The 22,157-nt window shown below is 47.9% G+C and overlaps 1 protein-coding gene across 5 annotated transcripts in view; it reads right to left on the bottom strand.

The window, feature by feature from the left end:
* The window catches only part of C8H6orf118 (chromosome 8 C6orf118 homolog), a 46,066-nt gene extending 24,845 nt beyond the window's left edge, over positions 1–21,221 (bottom strand). For 4 of the 5 annotated variants that reach the window (XR_012508505.1, XR_012508503.1, XR_012508504.1 and 1 more), the window contains exons 1-9: positions 21,123–21,221; positions 13,376–14,049; positions 12,495–12,617; positions 11,584–11,643; positions 9,157–9,281; positions 6,627–6,685; positions 3,424–3,605; positions 1,158–1,211; positions 568–629 (exon numbers count right to left, since the gene is read on the bottom strand). Coding sequence is in view for 1 of the 5 variants with exons in the window: in XM_045513316.2 (XP_045369272.1) it covers positions 568–629; positions 1,158–1,211; positions 3,424–3,605; positions 6,627–6,685; positions 9,157–9,281; positions 11,584–11,643; positions 12,495–12,617; positions 13,376–14,049; positions 21,123–21,150 (1,367 nt within the window). In the remaining 4 variants the exon portion in view is untranslated. Of the gene's footprint in view, positions 1–567; positions 630–1,157; positions 1,212–3,423; positions 3,606–6,626; positions 6,686–9,156; positions 9,282–11,583; positions 11,644–12,494; positions 12,618–13,375; positions 18,813–21,122 lie in introns of those variants that run through there. The other variant, XR_012508506.1, reaches the window with a different exon arrangement.
* Between the last annotated feature and the right edge of the window lie 936 nt (positions 21,222–22,157).

The following is a 22,157-nucleotide window of genomic DNA, read 5'->3' as shown; positions in this document are numbered from 1 at the left end:
AAGACAGAGGAACCCTGGCTCCTGGTGTTATCAGTGAACCTACGCCACCGTATCTGACCCATCAGTGGTTTTTCTCAACCTTTCCAAATCCTAAGATTTGAACTGTGGTACAACTCAAAGAAAATAAAGTACAAAATTATTTCTGTTCAAAGTCTAAATTTATGGAACATAATATAAATCAGCCATTTTATATTCAAATTAAAATTTTCAGACTGATACATGTGTAGGGTTTTTCTCAAAGACCTAATATAAATAAAGGCCATATAATTTGAGAAAAGAAAGCCATGTTCACAGCTTTCTGATCCCTGCCCACGAGGATCACCCTCAACTCTTCAGCTTTTTCCAAAGAATTTATTTCTATTTTGCTAAATAACATGTACAGATTGAGACTGGAATCTTGGCCCAGGCATTCTTAAGCACAGGAAAGGATGTGGCAGGGAAATGCAAAGTTAACACTCCTGACTGTGAGCATTTCCGAGGCACCGTCTGGCCCAGCCCAGCTCTACGTGGACGGGGTTGAGAGCGGCCCCTGCCTGGGACGGCCCTTGGTCGCGGGTCAGTACTCACTGCTGCTCGCCTGCGCTCAGCCTGCTCTTCCCCATGGTCTGCCGCACGTGGTTTTCAATGATCTGCCAAGAATTAAAGATCACTTAGTCATGTACAAAGCCAATAATGTTGCCAACTACACCCAAATACGTGGCCACTTCCAGAGTCAGGCACAGCAAACTAACTCATTCTATGTATCATACAGAGAGATTACATACGAAACTGAAACAGAACTGTGATTTATTCAGCAGCAAGCTGTTAGCAGGTACTTCAGGGTTTATCCTGAGAGTCGTTAAAGGAGCTGGCTCATCAAGTTCCTTGTCACCAAATAAACTCGTTACAACCAACTGTTACGTGTGGGAGGGCTACAGAAATGGTCAGTTCTCACTGACACACTCAACTATTTAAAAAGAATGTTTTTTCTTTTCATTAACACATTAGCTTACACCCACCCAGTTTTAAGCCAATGTCTGCCTAGCAAGGTTTTCTTGGCATTACTGAACACCACCATTTAGAAAGATGCTGCATTTTCATATTTGGTTTATGACATAGTACAAGAAGGCACTAGAGGAAATACTTCTACTAAAAAACATTGCTTCACAAAGACTTACCTGTATTTTCTTCTTTAAAACTTTATTTGTTGTTTCCAATTTTATAGTTTCAGTCTGAAGAAAGAAATGGTTTTAAAAGAAAGATACTTGGTTAAGAATATTTGTTAAATATGTTCCCCCATTTATGGAACAAAATGTATGATATGAATGCTGTTATTTTAATTTCAACAGTATTCAATAGCACACCATTTAAAAACAACAGATACACAAAGCTTGACTTGAAGGACATGTTGTAAGACAGAAAATTCCTGGCCCTCTGAGTGAAAAACTAGAAGAGGTGGGGGTTGATGTTGCAAAAACTAGAGAATTTTAAGGAGATTCCAGAGTAGAAGAATTCCTCATTTTTCAGAGCTAATCGTTAAATTTTTTAAGATGGCTGAATACAATATAAAAATACAAATATCAACATGTCACATATACATCCGTGATTATAAACTGTAATGTTAAAAAATTTTGAGTTCGCATTCACAATAGTAACAGATGCCATGAAGTTACAAAAATAAACGTAACAAAAATTATTTAAGACCAGTGCATAAAAATAAATTAAATAAAGTGATCTTAGATGGACTGTTAACATTGTAAAGCTGTCACTTCTTCCCAGATGAGTCTGCAAAATTCACTGTAAGCACAATAGAAATACCAAGAGTGTTACTGTTGAAACTGAAAACTGAGTTAATGCCATGGATGAGAATATCCGAGATAACTGCGGAAACATAATGAGGAGGAGGGCTGAAAGACTTGCGCTTCGAGGTGCCCAGCATACTGGCAGGGATTCGCGATTTTATCATCAGGCTGGAAAATGTGCAATTAAGAACTCGGGCTGACTTTAAATCCTAATTTTACCACTTGCTCGCTGTGACCTCAGTCAAGTTACTTAGCATATTTGTGGCTTGATTTCCTCACCTGAAAAAGGTTAATTATAGCATCTACCTCCTAGGGGTGTTGGGAATTAAATGACAGGATATTTTTGTATTGTTCATAGCAGAATCTGGAGCACTGCAAATCCTGTATAATATTTAGTTATTTTTTTCTTCTGGTTAGACATAGCATTTCAAATCCAGAACCAGAAATCAATTACTTAATAGGATAGTGTAATTCTATGGTACTCTCCAGTATTGGAATTAAGGAGCCAAATTTGAGTAATAAATAGTTAAAGCAACATAAATTTGGTGACATGAAATCATTACAGGGAATCTTCTGTTTCCTAGATTCAATCCACTTAAAGAGGTTTTCATTATGAAGGAAAAGCTTACATGATTTTGCATTAGATCATGTTCACAATACGTAAAACTGTAACTTGTTTTCATGCTTTAAAAATTCAACTATAAATTAGTGTTTCTTCTCAGGACATTATTTAGTTTTAAAAAAGAGGGGCAGGCTCTAAATAAAAACACAGAAAGAAATCTGAACATACTGTTTTAAAGGGGAGAGAAATTAGAGCAAGTTTGCACCACCACTACCACCTTTCTATACACTATAATGTGGCTTAAAATAAATAATGTTGGGGAAATATATGTAACTCTCTAACCATGAGAAAAAAAGAATGGTCACATATCACTTATAAACTCTCTAAGTAGAAGTTACATTGAGTCAGGTTTTATGCAAATAAAAATTAGGTTATAATATAAAAAGTAGGGCGTCATAGCGTATCAAAGCACAGATTATAATTTACATTTTGTTTATCACAAAAACAGTTAGCAACAATTGCTAAAGCCTAACACAGCAGACTTCCAACGGCAGTGACTAACCCTGCCTCCCGGCCTAATTGTACAGGTAACTGAACATCTAACTACGGAGTCAATGTGGCTCAGTAGAAATCATACGGACTTTGGAGCCCAGAAGAATTAACCCTGAATCCCAGCTCTGCCCGCCATCTCTGTACTGTGCCATACTGAGCAGGTTACTCAGCCTCTCTGGGCTTCAGGTCAGACTACTTAGGATGTATTAGTCACTAATTAGAGATAGTAGTCATTATTTTCTATACAAAATTGTTAAATTTTAAGAGACGTCATTTGACCTGAAAGAGATCCAATTTGACCCTTAACAGAGCTCTACAGAATTTTTAATTACTTTCAGTTTTGTTGTTTTAGCTCGATCTATCAATTATTCTAATCATTTGCTACAAATGTTTTGAAATGAAAATATATTTGGACAAAATTTTGTTATTTTTTTACCCTATTGCAAAATCAAATCGCTACTTGTGTTTGCCAAGGTCTTTAAGCAAAAGAGCAAAGTAAACAAACATTCAAATAAACAATTCACATACCTCTAAGCTTTTAATCTTATTCTCGGTGATATGTGAAATTCCAGTATGAACCAAAGTTGCTTTCATTTCTCTTTCAAGAGCTTGAATTTCATCCCATTTATTAAGTATTTCACATCTCCTTTTCTCAACCTTCTCAATAGGAGTAAGGTGCTCCTCACCTGGTACGTTTTTCTCAGATGATTCTGAAATATTTTTATAAGCCAAGTATTACTATGTTTAACATCTTAGCCTTTATTAATAACATTATGTATTATTAACAGTATTATGTATGTTGTAAAGAGTTATAAAATATGATATAACTCAGATTTCAAGCACATCAATAAAAATTATTTGATCCAAACTTATGGTTATGTGGGGAGAGGGATAAATTGGGAGATCTGTATTTGCAGATGCTAACTATTATATGAAAAATAGATAAACAACAAAGTCCCACTGTACAGCACAGGGGACTACATTCAATATCTTATAATAACCTATAATGAAAAAGAATATGGAAAGGAATATACACATATGTATAACTGAATCACTATGCTGCACACCAGAAAGGAACACCACACTGTAAATTGACTACACGTCAATAAATGTGTATTTTTTAAAAACAGAATATAGGGATAGTGGCTGTTATTGAAATAGTGAATTATTTTGAATATCAAATAAAAATGGAATAAATTGCCTTTACTTATAAAAACCAAGTTAAGTATATGCATTTCATTGCCTTGGTCTCTGTACGTTTTCCTACACTGTGAGTCTTCTCCTATTCAAAATAAAAACAGTAAAGGCAAGGATAACAACAGAGATAAAAAAATATCCGATGCAAGAGTCGAGGTGTTCCTCCCTTAATGCATTTGTATAACTGGTAAGAATTTACTGAGTGCCTACCTGAGCACCTAACACAGAACGGGGAAGGTGCAAGGCTGAATTTTCTGGAGACGTGTGACCAAGTTGAGACCAGAGGATGAACAGGAGCCAGACAAGCGGAAGGGGGCAGGAGAGAAGAATCTGGCACACTCAGTACAAAAGAAAGTTACACAGTAGAGGGGGCCACCGAGAGCCCAGCAAGACGCGTGAAGAAATAATGCCAGAAAGGAAGCTGCGGCGGGTCTGAAAAGGTCTTCTAGTCTCTATTAAGAAATCAGGGAAGGCTGTTGAAGGCTTTTACACTGGGAAGAAACACAATCAGACAACGGTCACTCTGTCTACGTATCAAAAGTGAGAAAGGCAGGACTCCCATCAGGAGGACCGCTCAGGAAACTACCACGATCATTCGAGCAAATCAGATCGCGACAGCACCTGAGGCACAGAGGGCCGTGGAGACGCACATGAGGACTCAGGAAACAGGAAAGAGCAGGGCTGGTGTCTGGCATGGCCTGGATGTAGAGGAGAGGCAGACCTCACAGCCTGGCTGGAGCCAGGGACAGACCTGGTGGGAGGGGACGCTGGGCTCAGTGCAGCCGGGGAAGAAAGAGCTGGGTTTCAATCCCAGCTCGGCCACTCACTGCAAGTCAGAAGCAGCCAGGGGCAAAGACTAGGAAGTGTTTACTAGATTCCTAGAAAATTGGTAACTTCCTTTTGTTTACTATTTTTATTAGTCTCTGCCACTGTATTCTATTAGTGTTTAGCAATAAAGCCTTAAATTTAAAAGAAAAAAAAAAAAAAAAAAGGTGGCCAGTTTTGAAAGCCATCAGGAAACAGAAGAGCAGGGAGCTGCAGTCTCATCCCGTGACCTGTCCAGAGCGAGCGAGGCCGCAGGACCAGGAGGGACCCACCAACCTCCGAGCCCCGGAAGGGTCACAGACAAGGCAGCCCGGACAGAGACATGGCCTGGGACTCAGGCCACAAGAAACCCTTGAAAGATGCGCAGCAGGTAAATCACATAGGTGTCGCTCGTGGGAGAGAAAGAAGAGCCAGCAGAAGGAAAACCAAGTGCTCGGGTAAGAGCCTTTGTGGCCAAGTTCGGTTAAGAACTTGAAACAGGTTAGACGCCTGAGATCACCCACAAAGATGCCGAGAGGGAACAGTGGGCCCAGTGTGAGCGAGCGTGCAACACGCCTGGAGGGAAAGCGGCATTTGACTGAATCATTGTGTAAAGATTAATGAGCAAGATACTTAATTAAAATTACTTCAATTATTTAATCAGATTCTAAATTGTGTATCTCACTTTAAGACAATGTTTAATATTCTCCTAGTGCATAAATATTCACAAAATGCAATTATTTCCCATGAACCGTGTATTCCTCCTCACAAGTAAAAATGACACCGGGGGGACCAGCGGCAGGGCCCCCACAGTGTCAGGTCCTGCGTTCCCGCCTCTCGCGGGTTCACGTGTAACCCTCTTAACGACCGGAGAAGGACGAGCTATCACTGGTCCCACCTACCAGGCAAGCAGCTGGGATGAAAGCCGCTGAAATAACCGCCATGTGAGGAGGGTGCTGAAATGGGCAGACGGAGGACCTGTCTGGCCGAGAGGGCACCCCAGACGCGGGGCCTCGCTGTCCTGGAAGCTGACTCTCTGACGCAGGAGTAAAGACATGAAGGCCCTGAGAACCAGGCTGGACTGTCCGCACGGCTGTCACCCTGGAAACCCCGGGCCCAGCTCCGCTTCCTCCACGTCCGGCCCACATGGATGCGCGAAGCAGCGCTCGCAGTTCCCCCTACAGCCCATTATTCCAAGAGACTGTCTCTAGGACCAACAGCGTTTGGTCCCTCAGCGCTGCCCCTGCAGAGCTGCTGCCCGTATTTACATTTGGCCAATTTTCTTAGAATCTGTTCCAAGAGTCTGGGTCAAAGCTCGGCCTAATTCTCTCTACATAAGGCCCTGAATTAATTCAATGTTCCCCTGAAAACCACAAAGATCTTGGAGGATGACGAAAGGCACACGAGTTGCCTCTGGTTACAGGGACACGGAATGGCCAAACGCGCCCAAAGCGCGGAAACTGGACTCAGCACCTTCGCCCTGACCAGCCTCTTAAAGAGTTCACCTGCTCCCTTGTACTTCTGAAGTATTTCATTTAAGCCACTTCAGGTGAAATGAAAACTTACGGTATTTCTAAAGAACTTGATGGGGGGAAAATGAATACAATCTAATAACCTCTCTAAAAAAAAACCCTCTCAAATAATGAACAGCGGCAGGCCACGATTTGAAGATTCTTCACCCAAAGGACACAGCGAAACACGTCAGAAGCCCGACGTCACTGGTAACTCACCTGCTCTGCTCTGAGCGGACTGCAGCAGCCCGTGTTCCTGCTCCAATTCGCTTCTGAGTCTGTGGTTTGATGATAAAACATAGTGATACATTAGAGCCCTGTTTGTACCTTTTTCCTTTGTCTCTTTCATACCAAGAGTCTTGCTTAAAAATTGAGAAACAAAAAACGATCTTCTTAGTTTCTAACGACAAAGGTGATTAGAAGCTGTATATAAAATGACAGCCTCAAATTCAGTGAACAAACAGAACGTCCTTGCCAAGATGGCCTGAGTCACTGGCAAAGCTGCTGGTTAGTGTAAAACGAATTATGTCCCGTAGAGCTCATTGATGCTACTTTGTGACTTGAATATTTAAGAAGCAAGAGGGCAGAGAAACTAGCATTCTACTCTCTGAGGCTGACAGGGGGTCCAGGGCGGTGGGCAGACCCGCTGATCAAGGCTGGAACACGTGTTGTGTTTTCCCTGTGGATCATGGTCGCATCCTGTAGGTACAATGTACAGATTCCAGTATATTTAAACTAAAAATAAACCACAGGAAATTTTAAAAGAAGGAAATAAACCTGAGTTATCACTTTGTTTTGTTCTTCCTGGTTCAAATAAACTACGTCGACTATCTTATTTCAAGTAGATTTAGAGAGAAAAAAGGAATCTGATAGCTGCTGCGTACACTGAGAGAAACCCTGTATTTGGTTAGGAACAGCGCCACCACAGGGGGTCGCTCGCTGCCTGCCTGCCTGCCTGCACGGGGCCGGGTATTTTAAGATTTTCATGCACATCAGCCCATTGTATCAGATTAAAACAAATAGAAATATATTATGGCTCCAATTTTAAGAAATTAAGTTTAAGTGGGTTAAGAATAATGGCAAAAGCCTTTTTAATGCATATTTCAGAGGGTTTGGTTTCCACAAACGTTTAATGTGTTAGCGTTTTAAAGGTTACTTAGATTTCTATTCATTCCTTTGTCTTTCTTTTGGGAACTTTAATTACATAAAAATTGGATCCTCTTTGCCTGTCTTCTATTTCAACGACTTTTTTCTCAGACTTTTTTTTTCTTTATCTCATTTTAATTACCTTGATTGTTCCCTGCTTTTTTCTAATGCCCTTGTCACCTTTTCATTCAAAACGCCCCCTCTCTGGGCATGTGCCAATTTCCTCTTGATCTATAACCTGATTCTGACTTTTTCACTCTCTTTCCTCAGTTGTCAGATCTAGTTTCATGTCCTCTTTTTGTTGTTGCTGATTTCCGTGCCTAGGTCTTAAATTTACGGCTCAGGGTTGGTGTGCCCTGAGATGCCCTTCTGAGGGCGTCTGGCTCAGTTTGCAGGGCGGCCACGCGGGTTTCTGCTCCGACTGTTAGTTGTTGTTATTGGCTGTCAGGGGTTTTCATCAGTGAAATTGTTTGGTTTCTTATTTTCTGTTTTCCTGTTTTCTGTCGTCTGTGCGGACAAAGATCTTTTCCATCCCTGCATGTTTGTGGGTGAGGTTCGTGGTCTGGGGCAGCGTGTGAGAGTCCCAATTCAAGAAGACACTTTTCTGTCGGAGCGGCAAGTCATCCTTGTGTTGTTTTTGTTGGGGGTTTGTTTTGTTTCCTTTTCTTTCTTGGAGGGAAGGAAGAACAGCGCTGGGAGAGGCCGTGTGCCTTTGGTTTTCTTCTCCAAAGGGATTCTAAACTTCCCTCCTTTGCTTATTTTTCTCTTCAAAGGATGCTGATCACCCCCTCACAACCCTCCCCTCACCCACAGCATTATCACTTCAGAGCTGTTTCCTCGCTCTCACACTCACTGTCCAGCCTGGTCTGGTGGGGGAACCACCAGTAACGTCCGCAGGATGCGCACTGCGGGTGGGTTCTCTCTCTCTCCAACGGTGGTTTTAGGACAATTTTAGGACTTCTGCTAACTCCGTCCTTCCCTCTGCCCTGAAATGACCTTGCTCTGCCCTGGGCATGCGAAAGGAGAGCGGATAATGGCTCACTGGCCCTGAGTGTTTGTTTTCTGTTTTCAAGTGTCTTGGGTTTGGGTACTTTCTGTTTAGTTATGCTGAAGGCAGAGGTTTGACTTTCTGTATTCATTTCTTGGTATTGTTTTCTTGAGGATATTTTGAATGTGTCAGAGTTGCTTTAATCTCTTTTTTAAAAAGAAGCATACCCTATCCGATTGTGGTTTCATCCTGAAAGACTCATTAGAGAGGTTTAAAGAGTTTTTAAGTTAAAAAAATAACAAAGGCATTCATAAAAGGTGTCTTTTCAGCACTTTGCCGGCAATAACCCTCAGGGGACAACTGAAGATGACCTGAGATTCCCTCAGAAACCTCCCCAGACTCCCCCCACAGAGTCACCAGCTCTAGCAGGACACCCTGGTCACACACGCGATGGCGATGGCCTGCGGAAGAGGCTCAGGGACCCGCAGGATGGTGACAACGGCAGGATGTCAGGCCCAGCCATGCAGGAAAAACTGTCCACTATGCTTGGCACATGGTTTTAAGATAAAATAGGTGTAACCCCAGCAAAGGTCAGCCCAGACCGTTATCCCTCACGTGTCATTGTGGTCCAGGGCCGCTCTGATGGCTGTCACAAGGGCTCTGAGTTCCTCCCGGGCCTGGTTCACATCTGCTGTCTTCACGGTCCTCCTCTGCAGCCCCTCGAGGTGAGTCAACAAAGCCTGGGCAGGAGAGGCCCCAGTGGGCGAGACAAACACACAGCCAGGGTGAGGATCCCCTCCCTTTGTTACTACAGTGTATTCCAGCTGAGTCACATTATAAATTCTAGTTAAAGTAACCAGGTAGGTGGGATGGAAGGGGGTGGGGGGAAGAATGTGACTAGTCAGGTGAAGATCTGGGTAAAATAGATCTTTTTAAGTTTTTATTTTCTTAAGAAACTTAAAAAGTAGCAGAGGGTTCACTGTTGGTTTGTGCGGGGAGAGAAAATGCTGAACAAAGTGCTGCAGGGGCACTGTTATCAGCACCGCCGTGACTTCCTCTAAACCAGGAAGCAACAATACTAAGTCAACTGCTGTACACGGATGTACAGCGACACTTCTCAGATGTGAGGGAGCAGTGGCCTCTGCCTCATTCGGTGATGGGCTGCCAAGTTTCCAGAAGCAGAAGAAGGATCTAGTGCCCTGTTGACCTGGGCGTGCGTTTCAGCCCCAGTGTCCGAGACACGGGCGTGCACGTCCCTTTGTGATTCAGCCTCCAAGTAAGGAACAGGGCAGACCCTGCCGGAGGCTTTGCTTATTCCTCTCATACAAAGCTCTTTTCTGTAACAGGAAAAGCTGGAAACAAAGAAAACAATGCCCACGTGTGATTCCGAATGAAGAAGTCAGTGAGAACCGACCTCCCTGCGATTTTGCTGTGATTTTGTCCAGAGACAAAGGGAGACACTACACTTCCCAATGTGTAAGACAGGGGCTTTAAACTTCATTGACTCAAAATGTCCAAAGTCGTCCTAGCTACAGTGCCATATGCTCTTAGTTTGTAAGTGGTAACGTTATTCCTTCAGTCTGTTTCCCTTACTAAGGACCACAGGTGTGCCCTGGAGGGAGCACGGGGAAGTTGTCACAATGAGATGAGGTGACCACGGTTTACACGTCCTAAACACTCACCCTCACAGGGCATCCCTCGCACCCTGAGGATGGCAGCTGGACCTGCCCTCCGGTGCTCACTCGGACCTCCCTCTGTATCCCCACACCAGTTCCTCCTAGAGCTGTGTCAGTGGTTCAGGAATATAGTACCATCTCCGCCTCCACCTTCCGCGCTGTGTCTGCATCCAAACATCTCCCTTCTCATCAGGACCCAGCCACTGAACCAGGACCCACCCTAAGGACCTCATCTGAGCGTGATTACGTCTGCACGGACCCCGTTTCCCAGCAAGGCCACGCCGCTTCCAGGTGGACACAAAGCTTCGGGGGACACTATTTCTCCTCATCAGGAAAATGCAGGAAACCATGTCCGGAAGGCGCTGAGGTGGCAGCAGGAGACCAGGACCACACACACACTATGCAAGCGGATGTTCAGTAAACGGCAGCTTGGAAACAGTGTTGGAAACTGTTTGGAGATGTCTGTGGGACATTTTCTCACTTTTATAATTGCTGTCATAACAAATCACCCCCCACTTAGTGCCTCACCACAAATTTACTATCTCATTTGAGTAGGTCAGACATCTGCGTGGGCTCGGCTGGCCTCTGCAGGGTCTCACGGGGCTGAAACCAAGCTGTGGGCGGGTGCCTTCCTTTCTGGAAGTCCCCAGGCAGAAGGTCCTCTCAGCATCATTCAGGTCATCAACAGGACACAGTTTCTTGCGGCTGTAGGACTGACGTCCCATTCCCTTGCTGGCTGCCCGCTGGGGCCACTCTTAGCTCCCAGACGCCTCTCTCTGGTCCCTGCACCTGGGCCCTCCACTCAGAGCCCTCAAGGTTTTGAAATCCTTCGTACACTTGGAGCCAGACATCTCTGACCTCCCCTTCTGCCATCTCTCCTTTCTGACTCCAGTCAGGGAAAGTTCTCTGCTCTTAGGGACTAGCCTGGAGCCACCCAGACAATCCAGGATAATCTGGCTATTTTAAGGTCGGTAACCTGCCTAGTCAGGCACCAAAGTGTCCGCACCTGGTGGACGGCTGGGCACCGTGTAATCCAGAGCTCACAAGAAAGACCAGGGTGACGCTCACAAGGCTGGGGGTCGTCCCCATGCAGATGGAGAGAAGAGAGGGGCCGATTCTGGTCACAACAAACACGCGAGGACCCAGCTGCAGAGATCACGGAGGCCCTGGCCCAGAACCAGCACGTGTGTGCCCCCTCCTGCCCCTCACTGTCACCAAGAGCAGGGTCCTTCACGAGCATAAAGCCTTTTTCTAATAAAAGTATCAGCTGCTCTAAATTATGGAGACACAAATGGGGTTCTTGGGTTCAGACAAAATGTGAAGAAAGGAAGAAATAGGCTTTATTTAGGACTTGCGTGATTGTTACCTTATAGTGCGCTGTGGGCTGGGTCTTCAGAAGTAACACCATGTAGAATTCATATTCATCCTATAGGAAGGAGGGAAGGAAGGAAGGGAAAGGAAGGAAGGAAGGGAGGAAGGAGGAGAAAGTAATCCAGTGGAAATGTGTTATGAGATTACAGCACAATATAAAAGTTTTTTTGCAAAGTAAATAAAATGCAGGTTAAAGATGTCAGTTCAGATCATTTAAAAAGTATACAAATGTTCCTACAATATATTAAATAATATATACACTAAAATGTACAAAATCTCACCATCTTTAAAGCCTATTTGAGTATTAACTATTGATCACTTCAGGACAGAACCGCAGAAAACCTGACCCGCATACAACACATGGCCTCCTGACATTCAGAAGCTCCGTGGCTTTGGGCCCTCCTGACCCCCTGCTCTGCGTGGGGGGCTCTCCGGGGGCGGGGATACCCCTGGAGGACAGGCCACCAGGCCTGCTGGTGAGCACTGCCCGCCTCTGGGGCTTCAACAGCACAGACTCTGTGCGCAACCTAAGTCCAGGTCCGCTTCCACATGAAGGTCACTTCACCATGAAATCACAACACACTTATTACTCCATAAAGATTCATATAAAAGCACATAGCATAACCCTAGAAGTTTCTGCGTTACCTACGTGCGGTTTATAAGAGTTTATGTATAGTTAGGAAGCTTTAGCAGAAGGACACGGACTTGAGGAGTGCGCGGGCCGGGGGCTGTTTGCCGCGGCCAGTTACGAGGTGCGTGGCTGCGGGCACGTTACCCCGGGTCTCCCCAGGTGCGTAGGACGGACACCAGGGGACTCGGCAGAACTTCCCTGAGGCCTGAGCTCAAGTGTGCAGAACGTCGTGCGTGGCTCTCAGTTGTTACCTGGGAAAAGTAGGTTTCTATTACCTTAATTTCTTTCAGGATATCACCAAATATCAAAGAACTATTGCAAATATCTTCAAAGACTTCTCCAAAGACCTGCAGTCTGTTGAACTCTTGAGGGCCACAGACACATACATTCTGGAGTTTCTGGAGGAAAAACAGAACCAGCCCATGTCAGGATGTCTCAGTTTCCCTTCCTGAATATCCCGCCCGCCAGGCACTCAGCAGCGCTGGGAGGCAGACCACCCGGCGCTGAGAACCAGTGACGGCCTGGGTTTTCTTTCTTTATCCCCTTCCGTCTTGTATTCAGGGATCCACTCTCTGGCTCCACAACGCCCTTAAGGTCCTCTTCCCATCAGTCCTCTGGGCCAAAATCTCATCAAGGGCTGGTTATTTCGCGTGTGTTCTTTCCGGTGTCCTCACCCTCCCAACGCCACGACCCCAGGCACTGAGCCCCACTCTCAGCTCAGCACCCACAGAACCGTGACACCGGGCCACCTTGTGCGGGCAGCGTGGCTCCTACGCCGCGTCCTCCTGCGCTGTGCAACTCCCCCAGGCCTCCTCGCCCTCCCTCCACGTCCTTCCGCAGCGAGTCGGACACACGTTCTCTCCACGCTTCTGTGACGCAGGAACACTGTTCACTGTCCCTGCTGTTACTATCCAAAGGCTTCGATTACGAAATCACCTCTGATTTCCCAGTTTCCAAGCCTAACCTTCTTTTACTCCACCCTGGCTGTTGTCACCTACATCACGTGGGCCGGCCTCGGCCACCGGCAGCCCTTCCCTCGTCCACCTGGAAATGTACGCGAGGCGCTGGAGGGCGAGTCTCCGCCCACAAGACCTAGACCACCCCCCCCCCCCCACGAGCGCGTGCGCAGACAGCGCTGCAAATCTGCCCTCCTTACCCGGTCCAGCTTCCTTTCGTGGCACGTGGCTGCCTTGCTCCCAGTGAAATCATTCTTCAGGAGATCTTGCTTTGCAAGAACTTCTTTTTGGAAACTTAAGAACTTCCTGTACTTGTCTGCTTTCGTGATGCCCGTGAAGTGCGCGCTGATGTACTGGTACTGGTCCTCGCCCGGGGGAGAGCGCACGCACTGACGGCTGGACTTCGCCACTCTGTGCTTCAGAACCTCCGTCTCGGGCAGTCTCAGCTCTTCTTTCTTTGGCCGCTCGGGAGAGCCCTCCTTTCCCGAAGCCCTCTTTAGAACCAAATCCTCCTCTGAAGCGTGGGGACCGTGTGTCAGAGGGTTCAGATACTTGAAGAGTGGCGTGTTCTCCGCATCGTTTGGGCCCAGAGCTGTGTTGAGGGTAAATCGAGCCAAAGCATCCTTCATCTGTTCAATCTTCCTGTCAGACGGCTTCCCCGCTCCCGAGACTTTTCCCTCCCTTGGCCTGTTGGCGTTGGGCCAGTGACACAAGATTGTCTCAGGAGGCCTGTAGAGCTTGCTGGGGTTCAGGTGTCCGGAGGTGTACAGAGAGACATGATCTCTGTGCTCTTTCTGGAGTTTGTTCAGAAGTTTCGTTAGATTGCACAAGGTCTTCACACCCGGCGTCTCACAGTGTTTCCACCGGAGGTAAACTGGTCAGAAAAGACAACAAGACTATCAAACACCGCCCTCAGTTCCACAGTTAGGCCACAAGCGGGCTGTGTGCGCCGCTGGGCTGGCGCATCCCACGCCCGGAGGAGGAGCCCACAGGCACAGGGAGGGCGAGTGGGCGGCCAGCCTGGCTGCGGGCCCGGGCGAACCAACGGCGCGTGACGTGCGATGCCATCAGAAGGCCCGGGACCCTGCGGAGCCGGGAAGAAGCAAGACAGGGATTTGTGACCCAACAGAGAAAGGCTCTGGAAGAAAAGTCTAAAAGTGTAACCATAATTCTTGATGAAGTTGCTTAAAGACATCTCTGCTAGAGAAGTGAGCTTGTTTTTCTTTCTCCCTTAAAAACAAACATCTCGAGAGTCCATGACCAAACCCTTCAATGACCCATGAGTCCTTCACCTGGTCCCCGCCTCCCCCACTCGTAGGAAGATAATAAGCCACAGAGCAAGAGCTGCGGGTATGTTGACAGGGACCCCAACTCCCTCCACAGAGGGTCTCGGAGTAGGAGTCCGTTTGGGCACTTGGGCCAAGACACAAGATAGGGAGAAAACCTGGCCTTCTGAATCAGTGTCCTAACTCTGTGAGCTTAAAGACCTTACACAGTCTCTCTGAGCCAGCTTCCTCTCTGCACAATCAGGACATGCCTCCTATGCAAAAAGGTGGATTGACAACCAGACAGAATAGCTTTTGGCAAAGAAGCACGTGGCATGGAATAGACATCCCATCGATGCTGCCAATTTTGATCAAAGGACCACAGGACAGGGAGCACCCTGCTAATGCTTCTGGGAAAACACCGGTAAGCCCATCTTCAACACGAGAGGGGCTCCTTCCTGGGCTGTGCACGGTGGTGGGCACGGAGCCCTGGGGGGAGAGACAGCAGGGGCTCTTCGTGGGACACCTGATTGCTCTCCAAGCTGGGAAGGGCACTGGAAACAGGGTGGCAGACCAGGCCCATCTGAGCCCTCGGGGGCCTGTCCTGCGTTCCACAGGCTGACGGTTTACCCACGTCCACAGCCCATCCCACCCCTCATTCCTCACGACAACCCCCCTATAACCAGGCCCACTTGGTTCAAGGGACACTGAGGGCAGTCGTGTGACCAACCCAGGTCCTGACACCTGACAAGCGGCAGCGTTGATTTCTGAATACAGCAGTTTTACCCTAAATATTGGATTCTTCCCTCATTCCACAACAGCCTAAGCAAAGGGGACCCAGGCAGGACTTTCTGGGACCCACACCACACCCACCCCTTCGGTCAATCTCTGCGACAGGAGGTCGGGACACAGCATCTTCTCTCTTTTCACCTGAGAGAAGAGGTGAAGGCTCAGAGAACACGGGGAAGGGACCGCATCTCCTGCTGCGGGAGGAACCACCCGCACCTAGCAGCTGCAGCCCCGCGTGCCGGCTCACTGCGCCGGGGCCGGCACTTCTGCCTGCAGGGCTGGGACCTCCGCTCCAGCTATCACGATGCGGAGGTCAGGGTGTGGGCTGGCTGGGCTCCTGGAGGCTTTGGGGGAGGGTGTTCCTGGGCTCAGCCTATTGTGACAGAACCCAGTTCCTTGCAGTTGTAGGACTGAGGTCCCCACTTCCTCCCTGGCTGTTGGCAGGGGTCACTCTTGGCTCTGAGGGGCCACCCACCTTCCTGGCCACACAGCTGCCTCCATCCCTGAGCCAGCAAGTGCACTTCACGTACTCCCTGTGCCCTGGACCTCTGACCCCAACTCTGGGACTGCCCTCGTGTGATTAGGTCAGGCCCACCCAACACTCACCCATAGGTGGGGTCACTGGTGCTACTGAACACGGCAGTGCTCTCTCCTCGTGTTCAGTCCTGGAGGCTATGCTGGGCACGTACGGCAGGGGGCAGGGGAACTTGGGCCACCTCAGAGTTCCACCCACCCCAGGCCAGCACCAAGCCCAGAGCCTGGTCTCCGCTGACATTGCCCCACATGGAAACAAACCATCCTTTCCCTCCCATGTGGTCAGATCCCGGAGCAAACGGTCCCAGCAGTGGGATTCTTGGGGATTTCCCCCGCTGACTAGTTTAGTACGTCAAGGAAATCGCTTATGAAATGTTAAAACATTAAGAGAACAAGTTTTCAAGACAAATGATCATCATAGCTCATCAAAGGCAGCGACACACACAGAAAGCTCTAAAAGCAACTAGGAGTTTGGGATTAACACATAGCAATTGCTGTATAAAAACAGATGAACCCCAAGGACCTACTGCAGAGCACAGGGAACTGCATCCAGTTTCTTGCAATACATACTGGAAAATAATCTGAAAAAATATGCATGCGTGTGTATATGTATAACTGATTCACTCTGTTGTACACCTGAAACTAATATTGTAAATCAACTGCCTTTCAATAAAAAAAAAATTTAAGAAAAGCTCCACCCCGTGAGTTAGGCTTCTCCCAAGAAACAATCGGTGGGAGGAGTATACAGACACAGAGGTTTACTGTCAGGAACTGGCTCACTCAGTTAATCACATCACCTGGCCAATCCGGAGTCTACAGGGCGGTAGCCGACTGGGGACAGGGTTCACGTCCAAACCCTCTGCATGAGGAGTCTCTCTTGCCTGGGGGAGGTCAGTCTTTGTTCTGTTAAGGTCTTAAACTGATGAGACGAGGCCCACTCAACACAATGGAGGGGGATCTGCTAGACTCAAAGGCTCCTCATTTAAATGTTAAATCTCATTGAAATCTCGCCCTCCATAGAAACATCGAGAATGGTGTTTGACCAAATACCGGGCCCACCTCCGTGAACATATAAAATTCACTATCACACACACACGCATTACACCAACTCTCTTTGGAAAATAGGAGAAAAAGGTGACTTAACTGTCACATTATCCAACATTTATTCTATTTTCGTAAAGGATTTGGAGCCACCAGCAAATTAATTAGCACAATCACTTTCTGACTTAGAATTCATTTTCCTTAGGTCGCAGGAAGTCTTGCTTTACTAGTATTGAAGAACCCAGATTCCGTTTCTCTCTGCCAAGTTTTTATGATAAGTACCAGAAATCCCATCAAAGCAACGAATATTTTAATTACTTTTCTAAGTGTAAACACTATGATTTGCATATCCTGCCATCTCAACCTGACAGCAGGGGGGAAAAAGTTGAAATAATTCATTGAAAATATGTTTCTTTATAAAATGATCAGGGAATAAATTTGCTTTCAGTAAAACCAAACCAAATTTTAAATTGATACTGATAAGGAAGACACAATAACAGGTTTTTTGGACTAGATTTGTATTAATAAATATGTCAAATGCTGTCAGCAGTTGACATTTTTAAGCAGAGGGTATTTTTTGTTGCTGTTGGGATTTTTTGTTTGTTTGTATGTTTGCTTTTTACTAATTCATCTTTTCCAAGATAGAAACAACAGGTCTTTAAGGCCAAAATTGTTAGAAACCACTGCCCTGTGTCATCTGGTCTCTGGGAACCTTGGAATCCAAGAGAAATTTGTTGGTTCTTTCCAGAACACCCTGTACCACCTGTGTTTTCTGTGCTATGTCTTTCCCACCTCCACCCAGAAGTCAGCTAGTGTCCTGGACTATGTTGGTGGCAAGAATTCAGAGAACAGAGCAGGCAGATCCTGGTCCTTGGATTCATTGCCCTGGGGGAGGGAGGCGCAGGCATGGCCAGGGAGAGCCCCAGGGCCTCGAGGAACAGGCCAGTCGGGCGGGGACCAGGCTTCAGACAACCCTGTCCCTCCCTGTGTTCGATAGTGCCCCACCCACTGCTAACAGAACCTACGTGGGGCATCTTTCCATCCATAGGGGCCCTCTCTCTCTGGTTATTTGACCCATCTTAACCACCTGGAGGACCCTTAAAACTCCTCTCAAGATTGTAATCTCTCTTTCAGAACCCTGCAGGCAACACTGGTCCCGTTCCCTGCATGCACAGGGACACCACCACCGGCTACTACTCCTAAATTTCCTCAAGGGAAGGAACTATGTTGTATTCACACTAGCATCTTCGGAAAAAGATCAAGAGTAATTGTTTCGTTTAATTCATAAGTGTGGAAAAGAAGTAGCATTTTCAGAATTTTAAATAATAATTTGAAATTTTATTTTGTACAACATACTATGCTCTCTCTCTCAGGGAAAAAAGCAAATGCCCCACCAGGATCTTAAAGTCCAACAGGAAATAAGACATGAACACCTGTGGCCTGTGACAAAGGGGCTGTGGGTGCTGTGGGAGGAGTGCACACTACTCACAGGAGGTCTCATGTCAGTTACCCTCCTTTCGCTGGTTGGGCGTGGAAGACAGAATAATGGTGCCTCAGAGGTGTCCGGATAAATCCTAAATCCATGCTCCAGGCTGCAAAGGGACTTTGCAGATTTAATAGAAGTTATGACCTTAAAATAAAGAGACTTTCCTGGATGATCTGGGTCCAATCTAATCCTATAAATCTCTGGAAGCAGAGAACTTTCCCTGGCTGGAGTCAGAAGGGAGAGGTGGCAGAAGGGGAGGTCAGAGATGTCTGATTCCAAGTGTAAGAAGGATTTCAAAACCTTGGGAGCTCTGAGGGGAGGGCCCAGGTGCAGGGACCAGAGAGAGGCATCTGGGAGCTGAGAGTGGCCCCAGCTGACAGCCAGCAAGGGAATGGGACATCAGTCCTGCAACCACAAGGAACTGTGTCCTGTCAACGACCTGAATGATCCCAGGAGGACTTTCTGCCCCAGAACCTCCAGAAAGGAAGGCACCCAGCCCACACCTTGATTTCAGCCCCGTGAGACCCTGCAGAGGCCAGCCGAGCCCACCCAGAAGTCTGACCTACACAACTGAGATAGTAAATTTGTGTACCACTAATCTGTGGTGATCTGCCACAGCAGCAGCAGAAAACCAAGGCATGGGGACAGTGTGTGGGGCGCAGGTTTAGTTGCATCTGTGACTGGGGGGGAGCAGCAGTGACGGGGTGGGGGAGGCTAGTGGCAGCAGAAGGGGCAGGCACTGCAACGAGAGGGGGCGGGGACCACCCAGAGCACAGCATCAAGCCCCAGGGACCCCAAATGGAAGAAAGCAGTGACACTCCCAGCACGATGGAGCAGACAGGCTTCAGTTTCTCGACCTGTCTGTTAGAGAAAAGATAAGCTTGCGGGCTGCTGACTGTGACACTCCCACCGCTGTGGCGGCGGGGCTGGCATGCCGGCGCCTACGCCCCGCTGGGACCCGACACGACTCCTGTCTTTTACCCAATTTACGATAGCCTGACAACTAATTTTTCTCCCTACCTTTTATTTACAGACTGTGTACTTATTAAGAAATACCTAAATCACAAAAAACACCAAAATCAGGTGAGAAGCTTTTCTACCTCCATCCACCAAGTTGTACGTCTCACACATGAAATGCAGTCACTTCATGAATTAAACCCTGTAGGGCAGTTCCTGAAAGTCCCTAACACAAATGTCCCGGGCCCAGTGGGGGCCGGTGTTCTATCTGAACCTCGTGGGCGCTAGACTGAGCGCCCACCGCCTTCCCATTCCAGCCTCCACGGGGACAACCCAAGCACCCCCGCGGGACATTCAGAAACAAGTATTTTGCACAAAGCAGTCTGAGTAATCGGAAGACGGAGCCAACACACCCGGAAGCAGACAGAAACTTGGGAAGTGCTGAAACAGCACAAATAAGTGACAATGTCAGTCCAGGGGGGTGGGGTGGGGGGGTGGAGAGGAGGGGAAGGGTGGGAAGGGGAGGGGAGAGGACAGTCCCCAGGGAGGGGGCTGACATTATTACTCTTAGTCTTTATAAAGAACAGAATTGTGTGTGTGTGTGTGTGTGTTTAAATACAATTAGTATGCTGAGTAAGTGCATTCGGTAAGGAAGAAACAGTCACAGAACTTACAAAATCACTGTCCCAGCAGCAGCATCTCGGGAAGCCTCCCGCCCCCCGCCGGGCCGGCTCAGGCGCGCGTCCGGCCCGGAAGTCGAGGAGGCGCTGGAGGCGGCCCAGGAACACGGCGCAGCCCCCCGGGAAGCACGCTCGCTGTCTTGCTGAAGGACCGGTAATAATGAGAGCAAACGCAATGCGCTGTGCGGAGGGGGCAGCGCAGCGCGTGCTGAGCGTGCCCGAGGGCCTGGCTCCACCCCCAGGACCTCCTCCAAAAACAAATAAATAAACAAACCCAATCACCTCCCTCCCCCACGAAAATAAATAAATAAATAAATATGAAGAGTACTTGCGCGCAGTATTCGAACCGCTTTGCGGGTACGAACTCCTTTAGTCGTCACCGCGGCCCCGGGAGGTAGGCGCTCTTACCTGCCTCATTTCACAGCAGTGGAAACTGAGGCCCAGACGGTGAGGTCAGGTGCGCCCGGCCTGCTGGAAGGCCGGCCCCAGGCCCCGGCCCGCTCCTGCCCGCCCACCCGTGCGCGGACCACGGTCCAAATGCGCTCGGAGGTAGGAACATCCTGTTAAAATACTTTACAGTTCTGACTGTTTTGCTCAATCGAACAGGCTTTCTCTCTGTCCTAAATTCGTCGGAATCATCAGGCATTTTCAGGCTCGCTGTGGGTGAGAAAGCAACGGCTTCAGAGCCAAAAGCCTGGGGTGAAACCCCCGCCTCCCAGGTGTAAACTCACAGCAGTAACCCCGCCCCCGGAGACGGGACACTAACACGCTGTGGGGAAGCGCGTTGTGCGCGCTGGTGTGGCTGTCCCGTGCTCCTGGGTGTTTGGCGGGGGCTGCAGAAGGGCCATGTGCCCAAGAAAATGTCCCGAAATGCTTTAAAAAAAAAAAAAAAAAGACACATACACACAAACAGCATCTAGAAATCTCCCCCTCATCCCTGCTCCTCCCAGAGGACACACACACACACGTGCACACGCACACACACACAACCTCTTTATTTCTGTGTTATTACTGGATTTTCTGAGAAGGCTACAGTCCCCAAAGCCAGTCCTCACCCCTGGTGATCGGGAGCTAAGTTGCAGCCACCAGAGAGGTTGTCATTTTTCACACCAGGTTCAGAGGAGCTGGGCTCCTAGGCAATCAGACATCAGACAAACAGCGAACACCGCACACAAGGCGCTCCATGCCAACTCACGCTCAGGCTCCCGGGCCTCGGCCATCATCGCCGCCTTCCCGCCAGCTGCCCGCGGGGCTGGGTTGCTGCGGAGACGGACAAACACTCCCAGCCCCTCCCCCAGGCCGCCTCTGCTGCTGGGCAACCGGGAGCCGCCCCTCTGACCCCGCCCCATGCCTCCCACCTTCCAGAACACGGAGGACGAGTCTGCGTGCCTGCTTTCCTTTTTAAAATAAAACACTTCTGTGACTTGAAAAACATCAAAATACCCTTGCCCTCCCTGATTCCTTTCCAAAGCCCAAGGAGCAAAAGGTAACTGGCCTTTGGTTGGGCATTTTCTAAGGAGATGTGTAGACAATGCAGTGCACATCCCTGCCAGCTGTACCTGGAGATCCAGCACACAGCGGGTGTCAGTCTCTGAATTATCACGCAGCCATTTGAGTGTTATGATCAGCAAAGTTCCTAGTAGGGGACTGAGAGCCCGTGAGGCACAGTGATTTTCCCGCGGTGGGTCAGCAGGGAGTGGCAGCATGGAAATGCACCTTCAGCTGCAGAGTCTACTTTTCCCTCCGGCTACCCCGTATGTCAGGGGAGGAAAAGCTAAAACCCTCTAAGTGTCCTGTCTTTGAAAACTGCAATTCTACTGAAATTTCTTCCAGCCAGAGAGAACTCAGTGCAGCGGAACCAGGGCTCCACTACCCTCAGGAGTGGTCACTTTGAGCCACGTGCGCTGCTCACAGCTCTAAATGCGAAAGGTGACAATACTCACCTCACAGGGTTGTGAGAGCCAAGTCAGAACCTGTGAAAGATTCAGGGCGTATCATATCTTTCTTTTCTCTCGCTGATGCTGGCGGGACACTTGAAATGTCAATGTTCCAGAAACCATGAAGTTGCCAGGATCCTAGCCTGTCTGGATGGGTTTGTAATTGGGTGTATTTGAAGTTAACCTGGAAAAAGATAACAAAAGTGTTTACTGGGCCTCTCTCTGCCACGTTCACAGTATTTAGGCATCTGAGCATAACTAGAAACGCTGGCGGGGAACTGCCCACAAGGATA

The sequence above is a fragment of the Camelus bactrianus genome, chromosome 8, assembly GCF_048773025.1.
Source record: "Camelus bactrianus isolate YW-2024 breed Bactrian camel chromosome 8, ASM4877302v1, whole genome shotgun sequence".
Classification (NCBI taxonomy): Eukaryota; Metazoa; Chordata; class Mammalia; order Artiodactyla; family Camelidae; genus Camelus; species Camelus bactrianus.
This window is presented reverse-complemented; position numbering and strand designations above follow the sequence as displayed.